Source organism: Marmota monax, unplaced genomic scaffold (genome assembly GCF_021218885.2).
Source record: "Marmota monax isolate L192 unplaced genomic scaffold, Marmota_monax_Labrador192_F-V1.1 WCK01_AAM20220418_F8-fsc00002, whole genome shotgun sequence".
Taxonomy (NCBI): domain Eukaryota; kingdom Metazoa; phylum Chordata; class Mammalia; order Rodentia; family Sciuridae; genus Marmota; species Marmota monax.
The window spans coordinates 27,554,793-27,573,791 of NW_026693571.1; the positions used below are offsets into that span (position 1 = coordinate 27,554,793).

At 38.1% G+C, this 18,999-nt stretch overlaps 1 protein-coding gene across 6 annotated transcripts in view; it reads left to right on the forward strand.

Moving 5' to 3' along the window:
- Positions 1 to 18,999, forward strand: part of Fam13a (family with sequence similarity 13 member A) — a 362,563-nt gene that overhangs the window by 59,738 nt on the left and 283,826 nt on the right. For all 6 annotated transcript variants that reach the window (XM_046459235.2, XM_046459236.2, XM_046459234.2 and 3 more), the window contains exon 3: positions 12,662 to 12,871. In XM_046459235.2, the coding sequence (XP_046315191.1) occupies positions 12,662 to 12,871 (210 nt within the window). The remainder of the gene's footprint in view (positions 1 to 12,661; positions 12,872 to 18,999) is intronic.

Sequence of the window (18,999 nt, forward strand, 5' to 3'; positions counted from 1 at the left end):
AAATTATATGGCTCAGAAGCACTAACAGCAATAACTTCCGTTTGGACTTATCTCTCTGCCAGAATGGTCTAGTGGGATCAGGAGCCTTGAAGACCACAGACAGTCCTTGGAGCTGGGTAGTTATTTTGGAATTGCTGGAAGTATTTTTATTTGCAGGAAGGTTTCTTTTAAAACAACAAAAAACAAACCTCATTGGAATACAAAACCTAAAGTCAAAGCTAGAAAAATGCAAAACCAGATCCAAAGGTCATTTGCTGGGCCAAAACAACAGAAAACAAAGTTAGGCTTAGGAGCTGAGTGAATATGGGAGAAGTAAGACACAAGTATAGATTTCTAGCAACTGGGCTTTGACTGGAATGGGACACCGCTTTATTGGGTGTTAGCTGCTTGGTCTTGGAATGTTTCTGAAGCTAAAGGTGCACCTTTGTAGTATAGAGGAAACAGACCTTAGAGGCTTTGAAAGACTATACTGAAATATTTTCATAGTGCCTGATATTCTGCAGAACCTAGAAGAATGGAATATCCTATTATTATATGTCATTGCATAACAAATTACCTCAAAACATAGATTAAAACAATAATGTTATCTCACAAGTTCTGTGGGTCAAGAATACAGTCAGGGTTAAGTAAGCTGTGTCGTCTGTCTCAAGGTCCCTTACAAGGCTCTGAGGATGGTGTTTGTCAAGGCCATAGTCATATCAGGAACCAACGGGAATATTCCCTTCCAGACTCATTCATAAGGTTGTTGGCAAGATTCAGTTACCAGTGGGCTGTTGACCGGAGGGTCTCCAGTACTGGTTGTTGGACAGAGCACACCCTTAGTTCCTTGCCTGTGACCTTTTCACAGGGTAGCAAATTAAAAAGCAGCAGCTTCATCAGTGAGCAAGCCAGTGGTGGGGGAGGACAAGCAAGGTGTATTGCCACAGCCTTTTATAACCTAATCTCAGATGCTGTATTCTGTTGTTAGAAGCTGGATACTAAGTCCAGCCCATACTCAGGTGGAGGGGATTACATTTGGGTGTGTTACCAAGAGGTATGGGGATTCTGCAGACTATTTTAGAAGCTGGCCACCTACCACACATACTGATTAGTAGGTCTTCTGATTAGATGGTGCTCAGGCCACACTGGTTGTCTTGCTATGTTGTCCAGGCTGACAGCAAAGTCCTGGGCTCAAGCAGTCCTCTTAACTTAGCTTCCCAATAAGCTGGGACTAACACACACACACACACACACACACACACACACACACACCCTGTCTAAATAAATTAGTAGATACAATATCTGCCTATCTTTATAGGTTATATTTTGGTAATTTAATACATATATACAGTGTTTAGTAATAAATCAGGGTAGTATTTCCATCTCCATGAATCATTTTCATATGCTGGGAATTTTGTGCTCTTCTAGTCATTTTGAAATTTACCATAGCTTTAACCAATAGTTACTGTACTGTGCTAAGAGAAACCAGAACTAATTCTTTCTGACTGTTTTTGGTGCCCCTTGTTTAGCTTCTTTCTATTCCCCCTCACCCCCTTCACCCCCCCACCCCCGTACTCCCCTGGTTTCTATTGTGCCCGGCTTATTTCATTTAACATGTTCCATCCACATTGCTGCAAATTACAGGATTTCGTTCCTTTTATGGCTCAGTATTCCCTTCTGTATTCATATATCACATTTTCTTTACCCATGCATCCACTGACAGGCACCCAGGTTGACTCTGTATTTTAGCTCTTTGAATAATGCTACAATAAACACAAGATGTTAAGTATCTTTTTGTTGTATGATTTCATCTTCTTTGGCTATATATCCCATAGTGGAACTGCTGGATTATATGGTAGTTCTATTTTCAGTTTCTTAAGGAATCTCCAGACTGTTTTCCAAAATAGCTGTACTAATTTACATTTCTACTAGCAGTGTATAAGAATTTCCCTTTCTCCACATCCTCCCCAGTGTTTGTTATTTTTTGTCTTTTTTTATGATAGCTCTTATAACCAGGTGAGAGAATATGTTCTTGAAGTTTTAATTTGCATTTTTCTGGTGATTAGTGAGATTGAATTTTTTTTTCATACACTTGTTGGCCATTTTATGTCTCCTTTTAGAAATGTCTTATTTAGATTTGTAACCAAATTTTAATCGGATTATTTGCTTCCTGCCCCCCCACCCATGTTCAGCCTTTTGAGTTCCTTATATATTCTGGGTATTAATCCCTTGTCAAATTAATAGTTTGCAAATATTTTCTCTCATTCTATAGCTGCTAACTCTGTTCATTATTTCCTTTGCTGTGCAGAAACTTCTTAGTTTGATATAATCCCATTTTTCTATTTTTATTCTCATTGCCTGTGCCTTTGGGTTTTATCCAAAAAATCATTACCTATACCAATGTCTTAATGTCTTAAAGTGTTTCCTTGTTTTTTTTTTTTTTTTTCTCTTTTGGTACCAGGGATTGACCCAGGGGTACTTTACCACTGAGTCACATCCCCAGCCCCTTTTTTAAGTTTTTCATTTTGATACAGGGTCTTGATAAGTTGTTTAGGGCCTCTCTTAATTACTTAGATCATCTTTGAACTTGCAATCCTCCTGCCTCAGCTCCTGAGACACTTGGATTACAGGTGTGTGCCACCCCACCTGATGACCCTTTTGTTTTCTTGAAGCTTCATATTTTACATTTAAGTCTTTGATCCCTTTTGAGTTTATTGTTGTGTATAATGATAGGAAAGGATCTAATTTGTTTTTATACATATGAATATCCACTTTTGTCAGCACCATTTATTGAAGAAATTGTCTTTCACTGCTGTTGTATGTTTTTGGTGCTTTTGTCAAAAATCATTTGGCTAGATGAGCATGGATTAATTTCTAGGTTCTCTATTCTGTTTCATTGGGCTATGTTATTGTTTTTATGTCATTATCATGCTGTTTTGGTTGCTACAATTTTGTAGTATATTTTGAAATCAAGTATTGTGATGCCTATACTCTGGCTATTTGGGGTCCTTTCATGGTTTCATATGAATTTTAGGATTGATTTTTTCCCTATTTTTGTGAAGAAAATCATTGGTATTTTGATGGAAATTGTAGTGAAACTGCAGGTTGCTTTGGGTAATATGATCATTTTAATATTATTTCAATCCATGAACATGGGATATCTTTCCCTTTTTTTACATGTCCTCAATAATTTTCACAGGTGTTATAATTTTCATGTAGAGACTTTTCACTTCCTTAATTAAATTTATTATTGTAAATATTTTTAAACAAGATTTTTTAGTTGTTGATAAGACTGTTATTCAATTTATCTATTTATTTATTTATGGTTCTGAGAATTGAACCCAGTGCCTCACACATGCTAGGCAGGCACTCTGCCACTGAGCTAAGGCTCCAGCCCTATTGTAAATATTTTTGTAGCTATTTCTTAATTTATTTTTCAGTAAGCTCATTATTGGTGCAAAAAATATAACTGGTTTTTGGGTGTTGATTTGTATCCTGCTACTTTACTGAATTTGTTATAGTTCCAACAGCTTCTTAATGAAGAGTTAAGGTTATTCTGGGTATAAAATCATGTTGAGGTATGTTCCTTCTATACCTATTTGTTGAGAGTTTTTATCCTGAAAGGATGTTGAAATCTTATCAAATACTTTTCTGTATCTATTGAAATTATCAAACGGTTTTTGTCCTTTATTCTCTTATATTGCATATTGCATCACATTTATTGATTTTTGTGTTTTGAACTATTTTTGCTTCCCTGAGATGAATCCCACTTGATCACAGAATATAATCTCTTTGCTGCACTGTTAAATTCAGTTTGCTAGTAATTTATTGAGAATTTTTTGCATTTTTGTTCATCAGAGATAGGGGTCTAAAATTTTCTTTCTTTGTTGTGTATTTGTCTGATTTGAGTATCAGGGTAATGCTGGCCTAACAAAAAAGAGTTTGACAGAATTCATTCCATTAAGAGAAGAAATTGGAATTAATTCTTCTTTAATGTTTTTTAGAATTTAGCAGTAAAGTCATCTGGTCCTGGACATTGTTTTTTTTTTAAATGGGAGACTAAATTGTTGTCCATTCTTATTGTTCATTATTGTCTGGATTTTCTGTTTCTTCTTGATTCAGTTTTGGTGGGCTATACATGTTCAGGAATTCATCCAATGTCTTCTTGTTTTATAGTATCTGATCATATAATTGTTCATAGTACTTTCTTATAATCCTTTGTATTTCTGTGGTATCAGTTGCAATGTCTCCTTTTAGTTTTCTGAAGTATCAGTTGTAATGTCTCCTTTTAGTTTATTTATTTGGGTCTTCTTTCTCTTTTTATTGGTTAGTCTAACTAAATGTCTGTCAAATTTGTTTATTCTTTAAAAAAATCAACTGCTTCATTGATCCTTTGCAATTTTTAAATTTCAATTTTACTTATTTATGCTCTGAGCTTTATTATTTTTTTCTTTTAATAATTTTGGGTTGGTTTCTTCTTGCTTTTCTAATACTTTAAGGTGCATTGTTAGATTGCTTGTGATCTTCCTGGGTATTTCCTTATATGTGACTTGATGCTTTTCCTTTGCTATTTTTTAGGATTCTGTCTTTGTCTTAAATATTTGACTTTTTCTTAATGTCTGTATTTATTTCTATAAACTTTCCTGTTAGTACTATTTTTGCTATACCATGTGCTGATGAAAAGATAATGTATTCTCCTGTTGTTGAATGAAGTGTTCTGTACATGTCTCTTAGGTCCTTTTGCTCCATAGTATGGTTCAACTCAGATGTTTCTCTGTTGATTTTCTGTTTAGATGATATATCCAATGTGGAAAGTCTGTTGGTTAAATCCCTAATATTATTGTATTGGAGTCCATCTCTTCCTTTAGATCTAATAATATTGCTTTATATTGGGTCTCATGTTGAGGACGTATATATTTATAATTGTTTATCTTCTTGCTGAATTGATTCTTTTATCAGTATATAATGACCTTCTCTGTCTCTTCATAGTTTTCAATTTAAAGTCTGTTCAGTCTGATATGAGTTTAAGTACTCTTGCTTGCTTTTGACTTGTAATTGCATGTTTTATTGTGCAATTTTCAACCTGTCACCTTTAGTCTATGTATATTTTTACCAGTGAAGTGAGTTTCTTATAAGCAACATGTACTTGAGTCTTTTATTTTTTTAATCCATTTGGCCATTCTATGACTTTTGATTGGTGAATTTAATCTATTTACATTCAAGGTTATTTTAGATAGATATGAACTTGTTCCTGTCATTTAATTGTTTTCTGCTTGGTTTTGTTGTTGTTGTTGTTTGTTTGTTTTGTATGCTTTTGTAACTTTCCATCTCTCTTATAATTTATTTTGGTGATTTGGTAGTTTTTCAGTTATGCTAAGATGTGGTTTTAATTTTTGTATCTATTCTGGTGGGGTTTGTACATTCAAGTGCTTTTGTTAAATCTTATCATTTTGTTGTTGTTGTTGTTGTTTCTAGTATAGGACTCCCTTAAGTATTTCTTGTAGAGTTGGTCTGGTGATGATGAATTCCCTTAATTTCATGAAAAGACTTTATTTCTTCTTAATTTCTGAAGGATGGTTTTCCTAGATAAAGGTTGGCAGTTTGTCTTTCCATTCTCTTCTGTCCTTTACAATTTCTACTTTGAAATCTGTTGGGTATTTCCTTATATGTGACTTGATGCTTTCCCTTGCTGTTTTTAAAGATTCTGTCTTTCTTTTCAATATTTGACTTTCTGATTATACTACAGTATGTGACCATATAATTGTTCACAATACTTTCTTATGATCGTTTGTCTTGGTGAAGGTTTGTCTGGGTTGAATTTAGTTAGGATCTTTTGAGCTTCTTCTATCTGGATATCCATATCTCTTTGAAAATTCAGGAAGTTTTTAGCTATTAGTTTGTTAAACAGGTGTTGGGTGCTTTTCCCTCATTTTTTCACCTTTGGAATTCTTGTAATGCAAATATGTTTGCTTAGAATATTCCATAAGATTCATGGACTTTGTACATTTCTTTTAACCTTCCTTTCTTTTGTTTCACTGAGTTAATTCAGAAGAACTGTTGTCAGGTTCAAAAATTCTACTGCTTATTTGTCTGTTGTGGTTTTTCTTTTTTTTTTTTTTTATTTCACTGACATCTTTAATACCAAGATTTCTTATTGTTCCTTTCTTTTTATGATTTCTGTCTCTTTGGTGAATTTCTCCTTTATATCCTGAATTGTTTTTCCAATTTCTTTATATTGTCTATCTGTACTCTTTTATGTCTCACTGTGTTTTCTTAGGATCATTATTTTTTATTTCTTTTCAGGCATTTTACAGATTTTCTTCAAATTGGGACTTATTTCTGGAGAATTATTGTTTTCCCTTGAACATTTATTTTATGTTTCTTGTGTCTCTACATCAGTGTCTGAGCATCTGGTATGACAGTCTGTGTTATGGTTTGGATCTAGAATGTTCCCCAAGACTCCCATGTTGAAGGCTTGGTCATCATTGCAGCAACATTCAGGGGTGGGACTTTGGGAAAATGATTAGACCATAAAGGCTCTACCCTTGTAAATGGATTAATCGGCTGATGGATTTGTAGTTGCCTCCCTCAGTTTCATGGAATAGTTTTCACAGGAAACAGTTTTTGATTTGGATGGGCTGTAAGTTGTCAGTTGGGTAGGTACTTTGGCTTTGATTATAAGTGAGCTCAAAAATGTAGTTTCTGTGTAATAACTTCATTTTTGATTAATGTTAGTAGTGTTTATGGGTGTCTCAGTAGTCTAGACTGTAGTGGCTTATGACTTTGCAGTAGACATAGGCTTCCAAATGTGTGTGTCTTCAGGCTCCACAAAATCAAGCTCTGATGTCTCCAGGGCTTATGGTGAAAAGTACCATGGTCTCCATGGTATAGGATGTGGAGAAGATTGTCTTCAGGCCCCTTGGAAAAGCACAAATGACATTAATGTTTGAGCACCAGCATTTATGGTTCTTGAGCCACAGGATATGAAGGAGACCTTACCTAGGATCTGGAGGAAGGAGAGCTCCGGACCTATGACTCCACAGCCAGAGTTCTGGAGCCACAGGAATGGAATGGAACCTTCCCCATGTCCCATAGGATGAAAACAGATAATGCTGGAGTCTCTGGCACTGGTAACCATTAGCTCTAGGTTGTGGGACACAAAGGGGACTTTCTAAGTCTCATGAGGTGATTAAGGTTGATGCTGGGTTTTGTAATACTATTAGCCACATTTATGGAGTTGTGGGACCTTTATGGTACCTTGGTCCCAAGGGACAAGTACAAGATGCCAGCTATAGCTGTAATCCTAAGGCCATTAGCTGGGATGTAGACTCTACATGTTCCCATGGGGTGAGTGGAGTGGTGTCCAGAGATGGGACTGCTGGTAGCCAAGTTTCTGAAGCTGCAGGATGCTTCTTGGACCTTTCTCAGCTCCTGATACACAGAATAGGTGAAGCCAGGGCTTTGCACCAGGTAGCCCAGTCCCAAGACACTTGTGGCCCCTTTCCTAGTTTCTGTGGGGCAAATGCGGGCAGGACTTGGGCTTGTGGCTATGGCAGCCAGTGTCCCTGCAACTTCAGAATGCTAAGGGGACTGACTTCCTACCCTATGAGGTGTTTAGAGAACCAAGGCTTTTGTAATTGCCAGCCCGTAAGGCAAGATGGCAATTACAACCCTAGCAGCTTGGGTTCTGGGGATTGGGAGAGGCCCAAAGCGAGTTCCTTCTTTGGAACGTAGCAGTTGCTCTTAAGCCAGTCAGCTTTCCAAACTGGACTTGAAGCCTTTGAAAACCATGGAATTCTCCTGCAGTTAGAGCTGCTGATCTGCTGCTGTGATTAGAGTTGCTGGCACCTTCTTGCTCATCTTTTCTTGACAGTCTGGAGTCTGTGTCCCAAGACCCCTAACATGGACTGGGATTTGTTCATTTGTCTTGGTTGCCTTTCCAACTCTGCATGCCATTTAGGGATCCCTTCACTTCCTTGCTGATTCCCAGAGTTCTCCTTCAGTCACTTTCCTAGAAATACCGCTTTCCTCTGTTGCCCTGGTTTTTTCCCTCTGTGCAGTTGTGTGCTGGGCACCTTTATTCAGCCATCTCAGATCCAAATGTTTTTAGTATCATTCCTGGTTTCACAGTTTTGTCAGAATTGAAGCTAAAATTCATGACAATTTTTGATCTTGCTGTTCTTCACAGCCAAGATTTAGGTAGACAGACAGGTAGACAGACAGACAGAGATATAGATATATTCTATGTTAAGCACAAACGTTTACCAGACTGCAGACTCCATAAAGGTCATGGCAATGACTGAATGTCTTTCCTATTTCAGTATTTAACATGGTATCAGCTGCTCATTAAATATTTGTTGAATTAAAGGGTTCATAAAGTTTTTTATAAAATTATAAATTAAAATTTATGCTTTAATGTATGCTCTTTTGCTTTAAAAAAGAGCAGTGTGATTAGCAAGTAAAAGAAAGAAAGGAGGACTGATGTAAATGATACTGCTCATGGCCTTCAATGCTTCTGTCTTTGCTAAATGGGCCATCAGACTCTAGAAGATGGTTGAGTAATGTCCTTGGCCTGCTCTTTCTTTTCTTTTTTTTTTTTTAATTTTTATTGTTGGCTGTTCAAAACATTACAAATTTCTTGACATATCATATTCCACACTTTGATTCAAGTGGGTTATGAACTCCCACCTTCACCCCATACACAGATTGCAGAATCACATCAGTTACACATCCATTGATTTACATATTGCCATACTAGTGTCTGTTGTGCTCCGCTACCTTTCCCATCCTCCACCATCCCCCCTCCCCACCTCTCCCCTCCCCTCCCCTCCTCTCTCTCTACCCCCTCCACTGTATAACCCTGAGGGTCTCCTTCCATTACCATGCAATTTCCCTTCTCTCTCCCTTTCCCTCCCACCTCTCATCCCTGTTAAATGTTAATCTTCTTCTCCTGCTCTTCGTCCCTACTCTGATCTTAGTTACTCTCCTTATATCAAAGAAGACATTTGGCATTTGTTTTTTAGGGATTGGCTAGCTTCACTTAGCATAATCTGCTCTAATGCCATCCATTTCCCTGCAAATTCTATGATTTTGTCATTTTTTAATGCAGAGTAATACTCCATTGTGTATAAATGCCACATTTTTTTTATCCATTCGTCTATTGAAGGGCATCTAGGTTGGTTCCACAGTCTTGCTATTGTGAATTGTGGTGCTATGAACATCGATGTAGCAGTGTCCCTGTAGCATGCTCTTTTTAGGTCTTTAGGGAATAGACCAAGAAGGGGAATAGCTGGGTCAAATGGTGGCTCCATTCCCAGCTTTCCAAGAAATCTCCATACTGCTTTCCAAATTGGCTGCACCAATCTGCAGTCCCACCAGCAATGTACAAGAGTACCCTTTTCCCCACAGCCTCGCCAGCACTTGTTGTTGTTTGACTTCATAATGGCTGCCAATCTTACTGGAGTGAGATGGTATCTTAGGGTGGTTTTGATTTGCATTTCTCTGACAGCTAGAGATGGTGAGCATTTTTTCATGTACTTGTTGATTGACTGTATGTCCTCCTCTGAGAAGTGTCTGTTCAGGTCCTTGGCCCATTTGTTGATTGGGTTGTTTGTTCTCTTATTGTCTAATTTTTGGAGTTCTTTGTATACCCTGGATATTAGGGCTCTATCTGAAGTGTGAAGAGTAAAGATTTGTTCCCAGGGTGTAGGCTCCCTATTTACCTCTCTTATTGTTTCTTTTGCTGAGAAAAAACTTTTTAGTTTGAGTAAGTCCCATTTGTTGATTCTAGTTATTAACCTTTGTGCTATGGGTGTCCTATTGAGGAATTTGGAGCCCGACCCCACTGAATGTAGATCGTAGCCAACTTTTTCTTCTATCAGACGGCGTGTCTCTGATTTGATATCAAGCTCCTTGATCCATTTTGAATTGACTTTTGTGCATGGCGAGAGAAAGGGATTCAGTTTCATTTTGTTGCATATGGATTTCCAGTTTTCCCAGCACCATTTGTTGAAGATGCTATCCTTCCTCCATTGCATGCTTTTAGCCCCTTTATCAAATATAAGATAGTTGTAGTTTTGTGGATTGGTTTCTGTGTCCTCTATTCTGTACCATTGGTCCACCCGCCTGTTTTGGTACCAGTACCATGCTGTTTTTGTTACTATTGCTCTGTAGTATAGTTTGAAGTCTGGTATTGCTATACCGCCTGATTCACACTTCCTGCTTAGCATTGCTTTTGCTATTCTGGGTCTTTTATTTTTCCATATGAATTTCATGATTGCTTTCTCTATTTCTACAAGAAATGCCGTTGGGATTTTGATTGGCATTGCATTAAACCTATAGAGAACTTTTGGTAATATCACCATTTTGATGATGTTAGTTCTGCCTATCCATGAACAGGGTATATTTTTCCATCTTCTAAGATCTTCTTCTATTTCTCTCTTTAGGGTTCTGTAGTTTTCATTGTATAAGTCTTTCACCTCTTTTGTTAGGTTGATTCCCAAGTAATTTATTTTTTTTGAAGATATTTTGAATGGAGTGGTTGTCCTCATTTACATTTCAGAGGATTTGTCGCTGATATACAGGAATGCCTTTGATTTATGCGTGTTGATTTTATATCCTGCCACTTTGCTGAATTCATTTATTAGCTCTAATAGTTTCTTTGTAGAGCCTTTTGGGTCTGCTAGGTATAGAATCATATCATCTGCAAATAGTGATAATTTAAGTTCTTCTTTTCCTATTTTTATGCCTTTAATCTTGGGCTGCTCTTTCTAAAAACAATTGTTTCTGATACCCTTAATCCTCTGCCACTCTGATGTACTTGCCTACACTGAACTGGAAGTCCTTATTTCCTTGCTCCACCGTATCTTTTACAGCCCTTTCCCTGGAATCTCTGGTTTTCAAACCATGGAGTTACCTTTCAGTTCTCCCTGTCCCCATTAATTCCTTTGTACCAAGTTACCAAAGCACATTTAATCTCTCCTCCACTTCTATTTCCCCCACAGTCTGTTTTATTGCCTTGCAGCAGGAGGCGGTAGCCCTCCCAAGGCCAGTTCTCTGTCTCACTATTCTCTGCTTGTTCGCCAGCAAAATCATCCTTAAACCCTGATTTTATTGTGTCTTTTCCCCTATTTAATGCTCCAGTGATCAGATTGTCACTCTTTGACTTGACACTCTTAAGTGCTATCCTATTCTGTTTTATTGCCCCATCATTATTTGATCTAAGTTCCCCCACATTTTCATCTTTCTAAATTTCTTTATGCCTTCCTGTCTCAGTGGCTTAATTCATTTTTTTTCTTATTTGTCATGGGACAGATCAAACTTTTGTTCCTGAATCCTTGTATTAGTCAGCCTTCTGTAACTGAGGCAAATATAAAGAGAAAAAGGGTTTTGCTGGTGTGGTGGTACATGTATGTAATTCCAGTGGCTTGGGAGGCTGAGGCAGAAGGATCACGAGTTCAAAGATAGCTTCAGAAACTTAGCAAGACCCTGTCTCAAAATAAAAAGTAAAAAAGGGCTGGAGGTGTGGCTCAGTGGTTCAGTGCCCCCACATTCAATCCTTGGTATTAACAAAACAAAGAGAGAGAGTGAAAGGGTTTGGGGGCTCATGGTTTTAGAGTTTCCAGTCTAAGATCAAGCAGCCCCATGGCTTTGGGCCGCTGATGAAGTAGCACAACATGGCAGGAGAATGTAGCAGGGTAAATGACTCACCTCATCACCGGGGTCCCATCATCCCTTTTGAGGTGATATCCCCTGTGACCTAAGGACCTCCCACGAAACCCCAGCCCCTAAAGGTCCAAACACCTCCCAATACTGCCTTCTGGTGACCAAACCTTGAACACAAAGCACATTAGGGCTCATTCAACATCCAAACTATGGCAATCTTTTTGAGACCTCTGGAAGGAAGGAAGGAAGGAAGGAAGGGAGGGAGGGAGGGAGGGAAAGGAAAGCAGGAAGGCGGGAAGGAAACATAAGAGTATCGAATTAGAAAATGAGGGACACTTTCTTTGTCCATTTTGTGCTATTAAAATAGAATACCTGGGTTATTTATAATGGACAGAAACTCCTCTGCTCCAGTTCTGGAGGCTGCCAACTGACTAGAGCCTTTCTGCATCAACATCACAGGGCAGAAGGTGAAAGAGAGACAGACCTGATATCTTCACCAACTGTCTGAAGAAAGGATCCTGTCTTAGACCACTTGATAGACCCATAGAGCCTTACATTTTAAATTTAGTGAATACTAAAGAAATACTGCTTATTAAATTATTACAAAAATAATCACATGTTTTTCAGAATTTTCTAACTTGTCATTTTAAAAAATATTCATGAATACAAAGCTGCTGTTGGAATGCAAAGTACGTTTCAGTTATGTACTGGATAAATGATATAAATTAAATTTTTTTGTATAATACATTCTGTTCTCTTTATATGGCAGGGCCTTATTTTTAGAGGTCAGTTCTTATAACAATCATGCATGATCTTTTCGACTTGCAGTAGATTTGAAAACTTTTTTATCCTATGAAAGCATTTTTTATAAAACATGAAAATCTTCCCATGGTTGATAATTATAGTATTCCGAGAATCCTATGCTAAGATTTATTCATTTCTGTTTTTACTCTTCTTTCGATTTTAGACTTGTTTGCAAGAAACTCATTTATTTCCTGGGCCCGCTTTGCTGTTGCAGGACTCACCCAGGAAGGCCTTTTCAGAGTGAACGGGAATGTGAAGGTGGTGGACCGACTGCGGCAGCAGTTTGAGAGCGGGGCGCGCGTGGAGCTGCAGGAGTTGGGCGACGTGTGCGCAGCCGCCAGCTTGCTGAAGCTCTTCCTGCGGGAGCTGCCGGAGGGCGTCATCCCTTCTGCGCTGCATCCACGCTTCATCCAGCTCTTTAAGGGTTAGGACATTCTCTTAGGAGTTAAAACAACTTTGTGTTTCAGTAAAAACTATGCCTTTAAATATTTAAACTGCAAATATTAAAATAAGCTTTTGGATGTTTGTGGTCTTTCCATATGTCTATCTTGCTATTTGATGACAAGCCCTCATCTCCTATTGGACATACATGTAAACTGATTATGAAATGCAATTATTAAGTGGAATTTCTGGGCTGTTAGCAAATGAATACTTCAGTAACATAATATCAAAAAGCCCTGATGCTTTGGGGCCAAAGAAATTTTTTTCTGACTAGTAACTTCCATAGAAGAAATGAGAATAAGATGTCAAAAATCTGTTTACAAAATATTAATGGATTACAAGGTAGCCTGCTAGTGACCTTGGACATTGGAAGCTCACTGATGTACTTGTTTTTTCACATAAGCAAAAGTGAGTTCTAAGAAAATTGCATTTGTTTGGTGGAGCAAAAAGTGAGTTTTGATTGCACTGCAAAGTGATTCTTAAATAAAAGAACTACCCTAAGTGTAACAATTATAGGCATAATCATTACCATATTTCCCTCCTCTATACAATAAGCAAAATAATTGACCTTTGAAAAGCTATTTATTTCCTTATTTTTGCCCAATTCGAGTGGAAAGGGGAAAATGTACTTGTGAGAGTGTTAGTTGCCAGATTAAGAAGGATGCTACTTAAATTCCTTTAAAGCAGTGGTATGACAGTTCAGGTGTAGCATACCAAAGGTTGGGATAAGTGAGAAGGCCAGGTAGCTGAATAGGAAGGTGCCAGAAACATTGCATCCCATAGAGGACCATTTCAAATAATAAGAGCTATGATTTTGAAGAGTGACCCCAAAAGGTCCATATGTAAAGGTTTGGTTCTCCAGGGTAGTGGTATTGGGAGGTGTGTGTGGACCCTTAAGAAGTGAGGCCAAACCAAGGGGAGGGAGGAGGAGGAGAAAAGGCAGAAATAAAAACAAACAAATAGAAGATAATAGTGGTGCTGAGGATCAAATCCAGTGGTGCTGAGGATCAAATCCAGTGCCTCACACATGCTACATGAGTGCTCTACCACTGAGCCACCACCCCAGCCCTATTTTGTATTTTATTTAGAGTTAGGGTCTCACTGAGTTGCTTAGTGCCTCGCTGTTGCTGAGGCTGGCTTTGAATCTGTGATCCTCCTGTCTCAGCCTCCTGAGTTGTTGGGATTACAGGCGTGCACCACCATACCCGGCTATGATGCATTCTCTTGCCATGATGTGCTACTCTTGTCAAAGGCCCAAACCGACGGGGCCACCCTACTATGGACTTGAATCTAAAACTATGAGCCAGAATGAACATCCCTTTAATCCTTAAGGAGCCTGTGTCAGATAGTTCATTATAGTGATGGAAAACTGACTAATACCTTAGGTAAAAGTGACCGTTGAGCCGTCCAGCTAGTCACTAGGGAGGGAGGCACATCTTAGCTCTCCAACCTTCTAGTGTTGGAAATGCTTCCTTGCCTGGCCCCTTCACACCACTCCACAGCTCCTGGCTTCCAGTGGTGACCTTTAGGTAGACCTCTTAGAAGATTACCCATGTTCTCTCCTTTCCTTCAAAGTTCCATCTGGTCCTCCAGAAACACACGCCCATTTTTGCCAAGTTCTTGAAATGGAGGTCAGTTTGGTCCTAGGGCAGAGCCCTGCCTCTTTGTGCTGCCCCCCTAGGACACCCCTGGTCAGCCAGCTTCTCTGCCTTAGCCTCCTTCAGTTATCCCAGATTCTTTCAGGAGTTTGAATCTTCACACTCCCCAGATAGTGTTCTGATACCCCTCACTTGGCTGGGGAAAAGAAGAAGGAACATTTTATCTAACTACTCTCCTTTTAAATCACTACTCTCTAATCTTTAACTCCAGATTTAAAGTTTCAAGTTTCTGCTTAAATATCCTTGAGGTAGATGATGGCCCATGGCTTACCAGATCTGTTTTTGGTCTCACCTTAACAAGTTCTATGTACCTGCTTAGAATAGGTAGGCCAATCACAATGTTTATTGTTAGCTTTGGGGACCTCAAACCAAGAGTGATTGCATCAGTTTCTAGGTCTCCAATAACAAAATTCCACAGACTGGGTGACTTCAGCATCAGAAATTTATTTTCTCACAGTTCTGGAAGTTGGAAGTGCAAGATCAAGATGTCTACAGGGTGGGTTTCTAGCAAGGTCTCTCTCCTTGGCTTCCAGTAAGGGGTGGCAGGGGCGGCGGCGGCCACTGCCACCGCCTCCCCCTCCTCCTTCTTTGATATTCTTTTTAAATTTTTTAAATTTGTTCTAATTAGGTATTTTGACAGCAGAATGCATTTCAATTCATTGTACACAAATGGATCACAACTTTTCATTTCTCTGGTTGTACATGATATAGAGTTCCACCATATGTGTAGTCAAATGTGTACCTAGGATAATGATGTCCATCTCATTCCACCATTTTTCCTGCCAGTGCGCCATCTTCGCACTATAGCCTCACATGCCTTTCCTCTATGTGCTTGGTTTCCTGATGTTTCTTCTTCTTAAAAGGATATCTATCAGTCTTACTACATCAGGGGCTTACTCATATGACTTCATTTAACCTTAATTGCCTGTTTTAAAGTTCCCAATCATAGTCACATTCTGAAGTCCTGAAGACCTTTAACATGAATTTGGGCAACACAGTTCAGTCCATAACAGTAACACAATTGGAAAGATCCCATTTCTTAAATTATTTTTTTAAATTTTTATTATTAGTTGTTCAAAACATTACATAGTTCTTGACATATCATATTTCATACATTTGATTCAAGTGGGTTATGAACTCCCATTTTTACCCCTTATACAGATTGCAGAATCACATCGGTTACACATCCACTTTTTTACATACTGCCATACTAGTGTCTGTTGTGTTCTGCTGCCTTTCCTATCCTCTACTATCCCCCCTCCCCTCCCCTCCCCTCCCATCTACTCTCTCTACCCCAAATTATTTTGTTTGTAATCTTAGATACTTCGTGTTTCCAAAAAAATGACTATTTTTCTAAAAAAGGCATGATACAATCATACATAAAATTATTAAATACAATTGTATCCTATTGAAAATAGTGATAAAATATTAAAGCAAAAGTTATGGAACAATTTGTTCTGGTTTTCTACAGTGCTTTTAAACTTTCTCAGCAAGTGGCATTTGTTAAGTAACATGTGTTTACAACTTGTTAATTGGAAACTGAACGTTTTCATGTTTATACATATGAGCATTTCAAGGAAGTAACTCAGGTCACAGGGGCGAGAAGTTTTAAGACAAAGTTTTGAAAATCATTTTTAAACAATTGATACAAAATGTTTAGTAATCAAGTATCTTTAGTATTCTTAATATTATTCAGTAGTATTCTGAATTACTCTATATTCAAAAATCACAGGAATTTCAAAAGCATTTATCATACGTCCTAGAATAGTTTTCATCTGACAAGCATGCATTGCTTTAGTATTTTGGATATAATTTATAGTTATAATTTTTTTATAATGTAGATCTTCTCTGTAAGTTTTCTTCTTCTTAATTATATGGTTCCTAGGTATCCAAACTGTAGATTGTGTAGCCAGGTGCAATGGCACACTTGTAATCCAAGTGACTCTGGAGGCTCAAGCAGGAGGATTATAGGTGTGAAGTCAGTCTTGGCAACTTACTGAAACCCTGTCTCAACAATAAAAAGGCTGGGGATGGACCACAGTGGTTAGAGTGCCCCAGAATTCAAACCCTGGCACTGTTAAAAAAAATGTTGATTATGTATATAAAAGCAAGTATAGGGACGAGATGAACATTCTATCCTTTGAAGGAAGACAACCATTTTAATTATAATCACACACAGGAGTCCCACAAAATATAAGACTCAAAGAAGGGCCAGATGATTGAAGATTTTACTATCATCTTGAGCTATAGAAAGGAACAGAGGCTGGGGTCAGGAATGGTTCTGGATTGGGGATGAGACCCAGTTATAGGAGAATGAGAAGAGGAAGAGTATAGTGAATAAAGATTGTCTTTTTATGCAGTCTCTGGTGATCCAACTCCTCTCTTCCATTATTTGTAAGATGGAATTCTGGAGCCAAAAATAAGTGGGTTTTTTTTTTCACACATTTAAGCCAAACCCAACCTGCAAACTGACAATAGTTTGGATGCTGCCTGTGAACGCCCCTACTGTTCACCATCTTATAGATCTCCTTCAGTCCTCTGTGTGGGGTAAAACTATTTGGGTTCATTTGTTTTTATTACAGATAAACAGCTTTGGACTTGCCTGGTATCTGAAGCTTTGAGATCATATCGTTTTAAATTAGCAAATCAATATACCTGCATACCAGGACTTCTAATAGACTTTTGTCTATGGTTGACTTCTACCAGAGTGTGTGTTTCTGTCAGAGGCCTGGTATGGACAATTCACATTTAAGAGACTCTAAAGGACCTTCAGTGATGATCCTTTCCTTTTGTCATGTAAGCTTATCTCTCATTGCAGCAATTCACCTTCTTAAATTGAAGTTTGCCGTGTAATGATCTGAGTGGCATATTCCATGACTTTTGATCTTTTATCTTTATTTTAGCAAGTCAGCAGTGTATGAACTTTTTATGTTTTATCATGTCAGGTGTGTCTTGGAAATAGGTATGAATTGTAAGCAATAAAAACATTGTAGGGTAGGATTCATTTAATTTAGGATTAACTGGAAATCTTTTATTTGAATGCTCCCTATTGAAAATCTTCTGTAATTGTTCCAGAACAACCTGGTGCCAGTGTATGAGAACCAGCTCCAAGATGCCATGAGACCTAAGAAAAGAGGCCAAATGGAATAGAGTGCAGTTGGTTGGGCACTTACTGACAGAAGTGCCTTCCTGGGCAGCAGCAAGACTAAGTGGGTCCTTTATGCCGGGCACGGTGACACATGCCTGTAGTCCCACTGGCTCAAAAGGCTGAGGCAAGAGGATCACAAGTTCAAAGATGACCTCAGTAACTCAGCGAGACCCTGACTCTAATAAAATACAAAAAAGGGCTGGGGAATGTGGTTCAGTGGTTAAGTACCCCTAGGTTCAATACCTGGTAGCAAAAAAAAAAAAAAAAAAAAAAAGATTAAGTATGTCTTTTCCTTCTACAGTTGACTTTTGGCAGAATCTTTGTTTCTGTCAGGGATCTGGCTTGGACAACTCATTTAAGTGAGACTCTGAAGGATCTTGAGAGTCAGCCACGTTCCTGAAACCAGGGTCAGGTTGTAAAGCTTCCCATACCATTCTAATGGTTTTGTCTGTTTATAATTTCCAGGGAAACTATGCAGCAAAAACTGACCAGGATCTGGCAGTAGTTAAGATGGCTGCAGCCATGTCAAGCTGAACCTATGCAAATATAAAGGAAAATATTTCTATCTCATAACTGGATAGTCATGGTTGTTGATGACTGGAATCACATCAGTCTATTGATATTGTTTTTGTTAACTTCTACCTAGACACTGGATAATACAAATAAAAGATTAAAGATTCAAGATCCTTATTTTAAGGGGTGTGCAGTTTGAGGAAGTAGATATGTTCTTCAGTGCCTCAAGTGAATGATAAGAACATACAGTCAGTGGTAACTAAGAAGGGAAGAGTAATATGATCCTGGATTATGGTGGTCAGAGAATACTTTGTGGAAAAAGTAGAAGTGGGGTACATGAACTTAACTTGAATAGAGGAAAATCTTTTTAGGTGACGGAAGGGCATGAGCAAAAGCATTGTAAGACAGAATTTTCTCCTATAATCAGTTACCCATGGCAGTGGAAGATTAACAAAATATAGGATTGAAAAGGCAGGTTGAGACCAAAAGGTATAAAGTCTTGAATATTAGGTGAAGGCACTACTGTTTATCTATAAATAGTAAATTACTTGAAGAAATAAGTCATACCATTGAATATTTTAGACAGTGCTGGTTGAATGGAGAGGTACAGGGGGAACAAATAGAAAACCAGTAGAAATATCTCGATGGTGGTCCTAAGGACCTGATTCACTTAAATGGTTGGCAGTGAGATTTTCTAAAAAATTGTAAAAACATATATAACATAACATTTACTGTGTGTGTGTGTGTGTATATATATATATATATATATATATATGTGTGTGTGTGTGTGTG